This window comes from Amblyomma americanum, chromosome 10 (genome assembly GCF_052857255.1).
Source record: "Amblyomma americanum isolate KBUSLIRL-KWMA chromosome 10, ASM5285725v1, whole genome shotgun sequence".
NCBI classification, from domain to species: Eukaryota; Metazoa; Arthropoda; class Arachnida; order Ixodida; family Ixodidae; genus Amblyomma; species Amblyomma americanum.
In genome coordinates this window covers 25,034,783-25,049,415 of record NC_135506.1, presented here as the reverse complement: position 1 = coordinate 25,049,415, position 14,633 = coordinate 25,034,783, and the positions used below count along the sequence as shown (strand labels likewise).

The window sequence follows — 14,633 nt, the reverse complement described above, 5'->3', positions numbered from 1 at the left end:
TATGGTCCCCGAGGACTGAAACTGCTATTCGCGCCACGAAATCCTACATATGGCTGCGTGTCAGATATGCTATGCATACAGTGACATATTTGGGCTCGCTATCTAAGTGTTCTAAGGGCGTGGTTCTGTGTGCTGCACCTTTGGTAACGTTTTGTCATGAATGATGTTTCTCTGTTGTTCGCATCGCTATGCATGTTTTACCCTCTCTGTTTTTGCTTCTTTTCTTCACAAGTTTTACGCATGCATTTCCAACGCATTTTACCAGCCAGCTTTAAATAGTTTATTTGATTAACGCGTTGAAAATTTCCGTTGCTGTCTACTTGGTCAGCAGGACCCTGATATATTTTCTCATTAACCGCTGCTGATTTCATGCTCTATAGTATACTGATTCTCGATAACAAAATGTCTTCGAAACAAATTCGCTTGAAGACTATGGTGTTATCATATGCCTAGGTGAATTTGAGCGATACTCCTATTTGCGTGTTATGAAGGTTTTTTCATTGCGGCCCCCAAGTTTCTGTTGGACAGAAGCAAGGCGGAAAAGTGCGTACTCTTCGGGTATTCCTTTAAGGTAGCCTGCAGAAGTCACAGGGGTCTCGAGTACTAGGCTTCCTACATGTGCATACCAAAGGATCGAGGGGTACACGCAGTACACGGACAAATAACGGAGTTCCAGCGTTGTAAGGCAGAAGGCAACATGGTGTTTGACAGATGGCTGCCAGATGCCGCAGCAAAGTGTCCATGTGATTCATTCTTTCATGTTTATAAAGTACTTACGTGTTAAACGCTGCGGAACCGCTGTAACTGTCTTGACGGCTGCTCCTTGCTAATACGTCACTGATCAGAAGGGGTACTGGAGACGTAATCGCGTCACCTCCCACCTTCACGTGCACATCTCGAAATCCTTGTATCCGAGTGAAGATTTAAAAAGCTGCCAGTTCGCCAGTAACTTCCGTATTCGCGGTTCGTGAAACCCTCAGTTTGAAAATTGCAGCGGGTTGGGAGTCCGAGTTCGGGACCGCCAGTCTCACGATGCGGGTCCAGATCCACCGCGCTTGCGCATAGCTGAAATCTAGAGTTCTGCACATTCGCAGTGCCAGCACCATCCGGTGGTCAGAATCACACCCTGCCCTAAATGCTGTGTTTTCGCGCGGTCGCAGTACGAGAGAACTACCACCCGGATCACGCGAGTCTCGCTGGTCCTGGTGACAGCCGCTTCGGCCAGTACCTGGGAGCGTCTGCAGTGAATGTAGAGTACGGCGACCCGGTGGACGGCGCCGGTGGTGGCGAGTGGCCCCAGTGCCAGCTGTGCGGCGATGTGTTCGCGCACCTGCAGGACCTGTTGGAGCACAGGGCCTCGGTTCACGGCGAGCAGCCCTTCGGCTGCAACTTGTGCCCAGCCAAGTTCGCCAGCAAGATGCTCCTGAACAAGCATGTGCGCAGGCATGCGGGCGAGAGGCCCCACCCGTGCCACGTGTGCCAGCGTAGGTTCACCCAGAGGACGCACCTGGTGGAGCACATGCGGCTCCACACGGGAGAGAGGCCGTTCAGGTGGGCCAAAGGTCTGCGTCGATATTTGTGCAGAGGGCTTTCTCTCGGCTAGCAGGGGCCGCTGGTGGCTTGGGATATGCTGACCGAGAAGTATGGAATTCGCCTGTTGCCCGGAGTCCGCCTGTTCTTGAACATCTGTCCTGTGTGGTCATATGATCTGCAGCCCGATACAACTCGAGAATGAAGCGGCTAATGCCTCCCAAAGGTTGTCCTGCAACCTATGCCGGCTTCTAATATTGTCATGACTTTGCTGTCAATCACCTGGCCAGTGATACTCCATTCGGGAAAATTTTCCCCTTTGTAGGAAATATGTTCCAAGTTCGGAAAAAAGGAATTTTAGGGGATCGAAATTGTAGCACTTCTTCCGACTTGCCGAGTTTCCAAGCTGCGCAGTGAAGAATGCCTGGAATATATAAATATTTTTTGGTAAAATTGAGGAAATTTTCGGTGACGTCATTGAACATCACTGCATCGTCCCCCTTATACAATGGCCAAGGCAGGTGGAAGGCAATTTACCGCAGTTTCATGACCCTAAGTAACTGCATTAATTGGACACTGGGGACGAATTAATGATGGCTTTCATCGACAGATTATCGCGCTGAAATAATGAGACTGCCTTCCATGGAAACGTAGATTTCATAATCTAGAAAAAGGGAAAAGTGAAATACAAGGGTCGTAGCAAACTGCAATGCTTCAAAAAAGTTTTGAGCTCGGATGTGTGACGCTATTCTACACCGCCAGTCACTTCAAATCGACGACGAGAGAATCTTTTGTGGTGCGAGCAGGTGTGGCCAAAATATTACGGAGCACGGTTCGGCGTTTGAAAATTTCTCTCACATTCAGCAGAGAAAATATAGTGGCTTTTGGAGTTCGGACAAGGGCGTTCTAGTGGCATGCGCTCAGATATGCATACATCTATTAATATCTTTCACAGTATATAGGGAAGGAGTGAGAGTTTTTGCTGAAGCGTGCTCCATGCTACAACGGCCTGGACTGTACGTCACAAGTTTAGATCGAATGGCGGGAAATTTTTTAAATCTAATTTCCTCAAGAATAGATCTGGACAAGCACCAGCATAGCCAGAAAAAAACCACAGGATAAATTTTTACTGTTAACAATGTATGAATGGAGTTGCCCTTTGTATCTTTAACAACCACCCCACGTTTGTTGCGCTATATGGCCTGGGTTGCCATGCCTGCGCAATTGTACCTCAAATACTAGTACTATACTACTACAGTTGGTCGATACCTTTGGCAGGAGGGTTTCAGATGGGTGGCAAGCTGGGAGACGTGGTACGCCTTCGTACTATTTAAGCGTCACGAAGACGGCAGAGACGCACAAAAAAAAAGATGGCTGTGAAAAGAGGTGCGCGGACGCGTTGACATCGGCTCTGTCTTCTACACATGATTTCGCAGCGATTTGATTCGTACTTCACTGCCAATATTTCACCCAGGAATCCATGAAGTCTAGAGGCATCGACGGGTACCCAGTTTTGAGGTGGGCCACCATTCTTCGCAGAGATATCGCACTTTCAGCGCTCCTACCACGCCGTAGCCTCGCTAGGTCTAGGCGTGTACGCCGACGCTAGGCCTAGCGGGCGCAACAGCTGCGCGCCGCCGACGTACGCGGTGCCACGTATACGGACTCTTTCCAACGAAGCGGCACAAACCGACGAACGTGACTCAAGAATGAACGTGCAAGTGATGGGGGAAGACGTTTCCGCCGACGAAATTACCGAAGAAGCCGGATGGAAGTCCGCCGGAGCGCGGCGTTGGAGACCCCGAGTGCGCGGTGCGAATTCGACGCACGACATCGATGCAAGAACGAACGCGCCTGGCACCGGCCAGCAAGGTACGAAACCCATGCATGTCAAAGGAAAGGTTATCAAAGCGGGACGCATGCCCAGACTACCGAAGGAGGAAATCAAAATTGTGGTTGGACCAAAAGGTGGCCTCGACATCAAGGTCGGCGCCCCGACGGTCATCGCCGCAATCTTCGCGGTCGCCGGCATAACGGGAGACGAAAGTGCGGAAGACACGGTCTGTCCGAACTTACACCAGAACATCGTCGTCGTCAGCACACCGAAACGAACGAACGCGGACCGCTATTCCAAACTGCGGCAAATTCACATCCAAGGGACATCGCGCGATGTCAACGTGTTCGAAATGGCATCCGATAATACAACCAATTGAGGGAGTGATTCGTGGCATCCCCATTGAGGACGGACCGCGAGCACTGGATGAGAACATCGTAAACCCGAGAAACCCACTGGCATTGGCGGCCAAACGCATAGGCACGACGACCACGGTTGTAATTGCCTTCGACGGACTCAAAGTGCCGAACCTCGTCAGGTACGGCGCAACACTCGTCCGTGTCACGTTGTATTCCAAGCAGATTGACATCTGCTACCAGTGCGGACACCTCGGCCACCGCATGGAAGTTTGCTCAAATTCCGCCAACCCTATTTGCAGGGGTTGCGGAGTTCGCAACCCAGGCTAGGGACACCAATGCTCGCCGAAGTGTAACCTGTGCGACGGCTCTCACATGACGGCCGACAAGGCCTGCAAAGCAAGGTACAAGACTCCGTACGTGATTCGCAGGCGACGATGGGAGCGCCAAAACGCACATGCCCAACTGACACAGCAAGACTTGTCGCCCTTCCAGCCGCACAAACTCAAATCCACGTCGCGATCGCGTGGCCGGTCTCGGTCCCGCAGCCGGCAAAGACACAGCCGCGCTCCGACAAGATCGAGATCCAGGACACCAACTCCCGTAGACAAGGTGAGCTGCGCGGACACTGTCCGGGGCATCGCGCGGGAGGGAGTCGTAGCAGCACCTACAGTCCCAGAGCAAAATCAAAAAGCCGATAGTGGCATTTTAGAGTAATAATAATAATAATAATAATAATTGGTTTTTTGGGGGAAAGGAAATGGCGCAGTATCTGTCTCATATATCGTTGGTCACCTGAACCGCGCCGTAAGGGAAGGGATAAAGGAGGGAGTGAAAGAAGAAAGGAAGAATGAGGTCCCGTAGTGGAGGGCTCCGGAATAATTTCGACCACCTGGGGATCTTTAACGTGCACTGACATCGCACAGCACACGGGCGCCTTAGCGTTTTTCCTCCATAAAAACGCAGCCGCCGCGGTCGCATTTTAGAGGCGCCAAGGATAGACAATGCATCTCTTGCATTAGCTTTTGTACTTGTTCGCGCATTACCGCGTTCTCTTTTCGCATTTCATTTTAGAGGCGCCAAGGATAGACAATGCAGAAATGCGAAAAGAGAACGCGGTAATGCGCGAACAAGTACAAAAGCTAATGCAAGAGATGCGAGAACTCAGACGCGAGCGCGTGGTGGTGGAACAAAACAAACAACGCTAAACAGCAGGTACCGGCGAGCGTTCCTGACGCGGACGCGCCCACCCCGAAGCAACGGTGATACAACAACAGCACGAGGTTGGTTTCGAGAGCCAGGTGCGAGCGCAAAATTTCAGACAAGAAAATGCTATGCATCATGTAAAGTGTCATTGAGACTTTACACGGAACAGCCATCGGACTAGCAAACAGGACCACTAACCTCGAAGGAAATATGCAAATAATGATGACCCAATCTGTATTCACGCAACACGCACATGCACCGGCGAGCAGTGATGCGGGACCGAGCCACCATCAAGGGCAGCCGGGTAACTCCCATCAGCATCAACATGGGCAACGATAATCAAGGAAAAGTAATATGGCAGTGGAACTGCCGCGGCTTGGCCGGCAAAAAGGCGGTTCTACAGCAACACATCAGGCACGCAACACGTAAGCCGGACGTAATATTACTCCAAGGAACACTCACCAGCGCGGCTAGCTTAACAGACTACAAAACGCACGGCAGAAAATTAGAGGGGGGAAGTGAACGCACGCTCGTTAGGAAGCGTCTCACATTCTTTGACCACGAACTAAGCGGCGTCCAGATGGAACACGCTCTCATCGAACTGATACCCACCAAGCAGAGGAAACAAAGTATATTCATACTGAACGTATACAGCAGCCCGTCGAAACACCGCCAACGCTTCCATGCGCGGTTTCAGAAGATAAGATTGCAGGTTCCCGGACGCTGATTGCAGGGGGAGATTTCAACGCGGCAGACTCGGCGTGGGGTTACAGCTACAGCACGACCAAGAGAAGACAACTCGGACAAGATGCGTAGGAACTCGACTTCACGTTACTTACGGATCCGGCGTACCCGACTAGAATCGGTAACTCCACTACCAGGGGGGGGGGGGGGGGGGGGTCGGCGTGGTTCAGGTGTCCAACGATATATGAGACAGATACTGCGCCATCTCCTTTCCCCAAAAACCAATTACTATTATTACCAGGGACACGACCCCGGACCTGACGTTCGTCCGAAATGCCGGGGCGACGGCCACCACGTGGAAAAACAAGTCGGCCGACCTGGGGAGCGACCACGTGATCGTCGAAATACACGTACACACTCCGGACACGGCGAAGGGCAGTAAGCGAAAATTCAAGTGGACCGATGGGGAATAATAATTGGATTTTGGGGAAAGGAAATGGCGCAGTATCTGTCTCATATATCGTTGGACACCTGAACCGCGCAGTAAGGGAAGGGATAAAGGAGGGGTGAAAGAAGAAAGGAAGAGAGGTGCCGTAGTGGAGGGCTTCGGAATAATTTAGACCACCTGGGGATCTTTAACGTGCACTGACATCGCACAGCACACGGGCACCTTGGCGTTTTACCTCCATAAAAACGCAGCCGCCGTGGTCGGATTCGAACCCGGGAACTCCGGATCAGTAGTCGAGCACCCTAACCACTGAGCCACCGTGGCCGGTGGACCAACTGGGAAGATTTAAGGAGGAAAGGAGACCAACAACTGTCTTCAGGAGATACGATCACGGACATCGAAGCCTGGACCCGCTCGCTAGTTGCAGAGAGGCCGAAGTGTCAACCAAGGCCGTCGAAAACGAGGTTGAAACTGACAAGATGGACAGCCGCCTGGCGCATCTCATCGAGGCGAAGAACTCGGTCATGGCTAGGTGGAAGGGACAGAGACTCAATCGGAGACAGAAAGAAAATAGCGGAGATAATAATAATAATAATTGGTTTTTGGGGAAAGGAAATGGCGCAGTATCTGTCTCATATATCGTTGGACACCTGAACCGCGCCGTAAGAGAAGGGATGAAGGAGGGAGTGAAAGAAGAAAGGAAGAGTTGCTGTAGTGGAGGGCTCCGGAATAATTTCGACCACCTGGGCATCTTTAGCGTGCACTGACATCGCACAGCACACGGGCGCGTTAGCGTTTCTCCTCCAGAAAAACGCGGCCGCCGCGGTCTGGTTCGAACCCGGGAGCTCCGGATCAGTAGCCGAGGGCCTAACCACTTAGTCACGGCGGTGGAGCGACCACATGATCGTCGAAATACACGTCCAGACGCCGGACAAGGCGCAGGGCTGTAATCGAAAATTCAAATGGACCGATTGAGAAGATTCCAGAAAGAAAAGAGACCAACAACAGTCTTCTGGAATTACGATCATGGACATCGAAGCCTGAACCCGCTCGCTGGTTGCAGATGCCAAAGCGTCACCCAAGTTCGCCGAAACCGAGCTTGAAACTGACAAGATAGACAGCCACCTGGCGCATCTCATCGAGTCGAAGAACTCGGTGCTGGCTGGGTGGAAGGGACAGAGACTCAATCGAAGACTTAGAAAGAAAATAGCGGAGATCAACCGCAACATCGAGGAGCACTGCCGAACGCTCAACCGCCAGCAATTGGACAAGATATGCAATGCGGTCGACGGCCAACTACAAAACTTGAAATCGTGGAACCTGCTCAGGTATCTGTTGGACGAAACGAAGACCAAGTCCCACCAGAGGAACTGCCTCTAACTCCTATTCCACAAGGAGCTCGAGAAACACGGTGAAGATGCAGTGACCGTCCGGTTACGAGCGAAGTACTTGCCGCACACTTCGACCGCACAACACGGCCCGTATGAGGGGGATCCGAACGCAGAACTGGATAAGGACCTTAGTGCAGAAGAGATCAGGACGGAGCTGCACAAGCTCCACAGCAGTTCTGCGCAGGGCCCTGACGGGGTGTCGAATCGCGCCCTGAAGAGTCTCGACGACCGATCCGTGGAACAGTTAACGGCATTCATAAATGACTGCTGGCAGAGCGGCAGCCTCCCGCAACAGTGAAAAACTGCGAGAATGATACTAATCCCGAAACCCAGAAAAGCGCCGAGCGTCAACAACCTTCGCCCCATATCGCTAACGTCGAGCGTCGGCAAGACCATGGAGCACACACTTCTTAACCGCTGGCAAGCCCACTTAGAGCAGAAAGAGGCATACTTACCATCCATCATAGGATTCCACCCACAGTTGTTCACGCACGACACAATGATACAACTGAAGCACCAGGTGCTTGACGGCACGACGAGAGGCACCAGAGCAATTCTCGGCCTCGACATTGAAAGCGTGTTCAACGGAATCGCGCACTTGGCGATCTTACACCAGATATCGCGGCAAAACCTAGGTGTACGCACGTAGAACTACGTAAAAGATTTCTTGACAGACAGGCGAGCTTTTTTAGTGGCAGGGGACCTCCAGCTAGAAGAGCAAACGCTGGGAAGCACCGGCACCCCGCAGGGCTCCGTCACCTCGCCCACGCTCTTCAAGCTGGTCATGATCGGGCTAGCAGAAAAGCTACAATAACTCGAAGACGTCCGGCACACCATATACGCCGACGACATAACCCGCTGGGTGGACGGAGGCAGCGACGGTCACATCGAAACGGCACTGACACTAGCAATGGAGACAATAGAGGAATACCTTGTGGGTATGGGATTACGATGTTCGCCGAAAAAGTCGGAACTTCTACTCTACTGCCCTACGCAGAGGGGCAGACCACCCGGGGGTGGTTAGAATGCGGGAAAGACCAGACGAGAATACGAAGAGATCAGCCTTCGCACGAGCAATGGAGCAACCATCCCTATAGTGCACAGAATTAGGATCCTCGGCATGATAATCGAAGACAATGGCGTCAACGGCGAAACGATCGCTAAATTACAGCGCAAGACGGCTAACGCCATGCGACTCTGAAGAGGGTCACGAGCAGAAGAAACGGAATGAGGGAGGCGAGTCTCACACGACTCATACACTCTTTCATCATGAGCCATATTGCGTACGTCGCGGCATTCCACAACTGGCACAAGGGAGAAGAAGCGAAGATCAACGTCCTAATCCGAAGGGTGTACAAGATAGCACCGGGTCTAACCGAGTCCACCAGCACGGACCGATTGCTCCAACTCGGGCTTCACAACACGCTTAGCGAAATCGCCGAAGCACAGCGCACTTCACAACTTCGCGCCGTAAGACAAGGGATAAAGGAGGGAGTGAAAGAAGAAAGGAAGAAGAGGTGCCGTAGTGGAGGGCTCCGGAATAATTTCGACCACCTGGGGATCTTTAACGTGCACTGACATCGCACAGCACACGGGCGCCTGAGCGTTTTTCCTCCATAAAAACGCAACCGCCGCGGTCGGGTTCGAACCCGGGAACTCCGGATCAGTAGTCGAGCGCCCTAACCACTGAGCCACCGCGGCGGGAACTAGAGTTACTACTGGAATCAGAATTTCGCACTACTACAGCTTTTGTTGAAATTCGCATTCCCGTAAGGGTAAACCTCTGGTGAATTACTTAAAGAGATGTCGAGCAAAGCGGTTCATTTACCATTTCCTTCGACCGCTGAACACAGGTGCCACGAGTGCCAGGCGACGTTCGTCCAGAAGACCCACCTGGTGGGCCACATGCGGACGCACACGGGCGAGAAGCCATTCCGCTGCCCCGACTGCCCCAAAGCGTACGCTTCCAGAAGCGGCCTCATCAAGCACCGGTTCGTCACCCACTTCGTCCGCGGCGAAGAGCAGGCAGGGCAAGGCGAAGAGGGTCGACCGCCAGTTCCCGGCCCCGGCGATGGCCTCCGGGATCCCTGACCGGACGGAGGAAACTTCCGAGAGAAACACGTAGGCACTTTCTCGGTTCAGCAAAAGCGCGCAATGAAGACTCGACAACATTGACTTGAAACTGAGTGCATTGCCATGATCTTTATACGAATGTGTATGGCTTATGTGCGTGTGCATAGCTACACATGCACATGAGCCAGAGCGTCATAGAAGGCAGAAGGTGCCTTTGTGTTGTGCTATGTTAGCGCACGTTAAATTACCCAGGCGGTCTAAATTAATCCTTAGTTCTCTGCTATATACGGCTTTAATCATAGTCCACGCCTCGCTTCGAGACATTGAACCTCACATTTAACAATTTAGAAAGCAGAGACAAGAGAAGAAAAAAAAATCACAGAACCACGTCACATCATTCAGATAAATCTTGATACCTGCGTATATCGGTAGCTGTCGACGGAAATCATAACTATCGGGGGAAATGCGCCACGATTATGTGAATTATTTTACTTTATTTTAATGCGTAGCACTGACAGTTCTTAGGGAAAAAAGTTCCTTGATAGAACTTGAATTCTCTGATTGGTTGGAGGGAATTGACGTCACCCGACCGGATCATTCCGAGTGGCTGGAGGGATATGACGTCCCTTCCTGTAAAGGCAGTACCAGCTTCTAATGCAATCGCACTGTCAACACATAACGTAATTATTTACCCCTGCGAATATTGGCCCCTGCTTCTGCTGACTCGTTTATGCATATTCATTCGCACCGTGTAGCAGCAAAATCAGGTGCTAGTGAAGCGGTTATGCGTAGCCTTTTCTAACTTGTTTGGTGTCTGTCATGTGCACTGGTCCAGGATCAATGTGTTGCATCAAGCAGCTCAACGATTCGTTTCAAGCACCACCTCTTCGTGTCCGTGTGCCCCGCCCCTGTCACGGCTAGTTGTGCTGCGCATGGAAGATGGACGGTAATGACTTCCGGGACGTGGTGGATGTTGTGAATTGTCATACTACTCTGTACTTTGAAGACTACCCCATAGTTTATTGTGTGTGAAGAGACATTGACGTCGTGTTTCTGTGTTAAGGACATCGTTCGCAACAAACCTCTCGAAGCCGTTCTAGTGTTTGTGGCTATAAATTGTCACATGACTGCTCGTCTCTGTGTTCCTGGAAGATGTTTTCTCCTTTGTTATGAATTTTGAGGTGTGTGCGACTCGTTGTTTTTCTTAATTAAACCATAGCAATTTATGAACTGTGCAAATGAAAAATATTATTCTATGCAGTATGCCTCACGTAACGCCTGGTAAGGTTTCTTAAAATGCAACAAGTAAATGCTTGTACCGGCATCGAGTATCAAAGTAAAGTTTTTTTTTTTAAAGTTGTAGGCTTCTAGCTTCCAAAGCTACACTGTTGTCCCTATGGATTGCAATGCATGCATTTTCTTCTTCTAGGGTTCTTTAACGCGCGCTCAGGTCGCACAGTACACGGATGTTTTTTTTGCATTTCACCTCCATCGAAGTGCAACCGCCACGGGTGGGACCCAATTTGGGACCTTTGCCTCAGCAACGCCCAGAGCGCTTCGCCATCGTCGCAACGTCTGAGGCTAAATCATTGTGCGCTTAACAGATGGCGCCATTTCTAGTGCCACTTCTAGGAGAGTGAAAGGAAAGTAGACTTTAAGCGGATAGAAGTAACGAAGGGAAGGTTATCTGATTGGTGGCTAAAATCAAAACAAGAGCAACAATTCCACAAGTCATGGCTAGGTGGCTGGAACCACCGCCCGATTTAAAGGGTTCAGCCTTGTCCGTCCGTCCGTCCGTCCGTCCGTCCGTCCATCCGTCCATCCATGAGTTCTTAAACACGACGTGGGCCGGCGAGACGACGAAAGTGCTCCTGCAAATGAAGCCACCACGGACATCTGGATCGCAGATTTATGTACGTTATTTTCAACTTTCAGGTAATTTAAATTCTTTACAAATTTATTTCATTTAAAAAGCTCTCCTTTGAAATACAACCGCCACGGGTGGGACCGAATTTGGGACCTTTGCCTCAGCAACGCGCAGAGTGCCTGGCCATCGGCGGAATGCCTGAGGCTAAATCGGTGTGCGTTTAACGAGATAAAAAATAGAAACGCGTAATAACGCTTTTCTTAAGCGGGCTTACATTGAGGCCGAAGCTGGAGCAAGGCGCAATATTCAAATAGGACTCTGTCGCAGGACATAAATCCGCCACAGAGCAAATAAAAGACAAGGGATGAGGGAAGAGATTTATGCCGACGAGTGCAGGCCTTTGCGCTAAGCAGGATAGTCTATTCCACCACTTATCTGAAATTGAGAACGCAGTAAAGGACAAAAGGACAAATTGATAGACGCGCCGCGGTGGCTCAGTGGTTAAGGAGCTCGTCTACTGAGCCGGAACCTGACTGCGGCGGCAGCGTTTCGATGGAGGCAAAACGCAAAACACGCCCGCGCGCTGTGCAATGTCAGTGCACATTAAAAATAATCCTCAGGTGGTTGAAATTTTTCTGGAGCCCTCCACTACGTCACCTTCTTGTTCATTTCTTCTTTCACTCCCTCCTTAATCCCTTCTCTCCCGGCGCAGTTTAGGTGTCCGCCGATATGTGAGACAGATACTCCGCAATTTCCTTTCCCCCAAAACAAATTTTTTTCCAATTTTGAAATTGTTCGACCCGCCGCTATGTGCGACAGATACTGCCATTTCCACTCCCCAAAAATCAGTTTTCCAATTTTCAAATACCCACCGCGGTGGCTGAGTGGTTAGGGCGCTCGACTACTGATCCGGAGTTCCCGGGTTCGAACCCGACCGCGGCGGCTGCGTTCTTATGGAGGAAAAACGCTAAGGCGATTGTGTGCTGTGCGATGTCAGTGCACGTTAAAGATCCCCAGGTGGTCGAAATTAATCCGGAGGCCTCCACTACGGCACCTCTCTCTTCCTCTCTGCCTTCACTTCCTCCTTTTTCCCCTTCCCTTACGACGTGGTTCAGGTGTCCAACGTTATATGAGAGAGATACTACGCCATTTCGTTTCCCTAAAAACCAATTATTATTATTACACCCGCCGCGGTGGCTCAGTGGTTAATGCGCTCGTCTACTTAGCCGGAGTACCTGGTGTGGAACCCGATCGCGGCGGAAGCGTTTCGATGGAGGCAAAACGCAAAAGGCGCCCGTGTGCTGTGCGGTGCCAGTGCACTTCAAAGATGATCCCCAGGTGGTCGAAATCATTCCGGAGCCCTCCACTTCGGCTCCTATTTCTTCCCTTCTTTCTTTCAATTCCTCCTTTATCGATTCCATTAAACCGCGTTCGGGTATCACATGCGAGAGTTAGTGCGTCATTTCCTTTCCTCAAAAACCAATTTCTACATGTACTTCCTCGCGAAGATATCTATGGGGAATCTTATATACATATAATAATACACATATAATAAGGAATCTAAACTAAAATTATGAAAGAGGTGTGAAGAAGACTGCATGGATTAACCGAGGACTAAAGATGAAGAAGCATTCGGTGAGGTGGAGAGAGATGATTGGTGGAGAAGCACTCGGTTAGGTGGAGATGGATGATTGGCGGAGACTAGAAGAGAGAGATGACGATAAGGCTTACGTGTACTAACGCCAAGGCTATAAAAAGGCGAGGGAGAGCGAGGCACGGGTGAGAAGCGATTGTCCGGACCCGTGGAGTATCTGTTACAGGTCCAAGTTGGACTTATTTTTGGAAATGTGGCGGAGAGTTTGAAGGATGCTTCACTCCCGCCACCGGTTGGCCCGGTATTGCACTACCTCCGGGATCGGCCTTGTCTTTAGCGCGTCTTTACTATCCTGTCTTTCTATCCCATCTTTCAACTCTCCTTCTATCTGCACGTGGTAGCGATTGTGGCTCGACTTGAGCCAGTGAGCAGGCCTGTGCACTTTCCTTTCTTTTCTTCCTGGCAGCAACAGCCAGACAGACAGACAGGCACGTGTGTAAAGGGACAGAGAAGCGGAGGCTCCGGCGGGACAGGGACGCTTCGGCTGGAAGAGAGCGACGCCGGCTACTGCTCCGGTGAGCTCCCTTTCTACGGTTTCGTATCGTGGGCTTCCTGCCCATCCTGAGCCTGTTCCGGGGAGTTACCCGAACACTATACCAGCTGCTACGGCCAGGGTTGTCTCCAGCGCTGTTGCCACCCGTCCGGGTGGGGCCCCCAACGCCAACAACACCGGCTTCACCTCCACGGGCGCGTAGACCGGGAGCTTTCACGACGCAGCCAGCGACGCCGCCAGCGACGCCCGCCGCAGCACGTCGAACGCCATCTCGACGCCGGCTACTGGAGCGATACAACGCCGCAGCCGCACCGAACCAACCGTGAGCACGAATGCGGGCCGCTAACAGTAGAACGCTAGTAGTAGACGCTGGTAGCAGTGTTCCCGGGTTGTGTGTATTTATAGTCTTTGTGTTTCGTGTTAGTTTGTTAGTTTTGTGTGCTAGCGTGTGGGTCACGCAGGGAGTATTAAATGTGCGTCTGTGAGGGTAAACGTGTCGCCTAGTCCATTCTTTCGGTCCGAGTGTTCATCGGGGAGATCCATGACAATGGGCAAGCGTCCATATTACAGATACCGCTCCGTCCTTTCGTTTTTGTCCTAATAGCATCTTCCGCCTGCTGTGAGCTTTCGTTTTAACAGTAACGCTCGTTCTGATGAAAGTGTCGTACGGCTTAAATTTTAAGGCCAGTGAACGTCATTTATGAAAGAAAAGAAGCGCTACACTTGTTGTTTGCCCATCTGAAAAAGAGAATAACGCTTGGCGAAGATGACGTCACGCCACGTTCTATTTACGTCAAGTGCATCGCCCCCGTGTGTACTTCATGAGCAAACGCTTCGAAACGTGTGCTTGTTCGAGCGCGAGCGCTACTTCCAGGCGGCAGCTGGCGTTTCCATCATTTGAATCCTTTCTACTCCAGGGGTATTCTCGTAAGCGGTCCAAGGAGGTTGCTCGCCCGAAGGTAAGACCTCGTCATCGAAGCATCTCCGTCATGGCCTCGGATCGACAACGATGGAGGAGGACCCTGTTGAGCGAGGCTTGCATGCCATGTGTACTCATCCAACGGTCAGACACTAGGAGTGTTCGCATGGCCAGGCCT

At 51.2% G+C, this 14,633-nt stretch overlaps 1 protein-coding gene and 1 pseudogene across 1 annotated transcript; both read left to right on the top strand.

The window, feature by feature from the left end:
• The first annotated feature begins 910 nt into the window (after positions 1-910).
• LOC144107699 (uncharacterized) lies at positions 911-10,846 on the top strand. Its single transcript, XM_077640829.1, has 3 exons — positions 911-1,551; positions 9,303-9,570; positions 10,358-10,846. The coding sequence occupies exons 1-2, from the start codon at positions 1,136-1,138 to the stop codon at positions 9,538-9,540; spliced, it is 654 nt and encodes a 217-aa protein (XP_077496955.1). The 5' UTR covers positions 911-1,135; the 3' UTR covers positions 9,541-9,570; positions 10,358-10,846.
• A 2,332-nt stretch (positions 10,847-13,178) lies between these two features.
• Positions 13,179-13,318, top strand: LOC144108961 (U2 spliceosomal RNA; annotated as a pseudogene).
• The last annotated feature ends 1,315 nt before the right edge of the window (positions 13,319-14,633 follow it).

Excerpts from the sequence above, each read along its gene's own strand:
- LOC144107699 (XM_077640829.1), top strand. The coding sequence starts at position 1,136 with ATGCTGTGTTTTCGCGCGGTCGCAGTACGAGAGAACTACCACCCGGAT. Across the intron at positions 1,552-9,302 it reads ACGGGAGAGAGGCCGTTCAG|GTGCCACGAGTGCCAGGCGA; the intron begins GTGGGCCAAAGG and ends CGCTGAACACAG.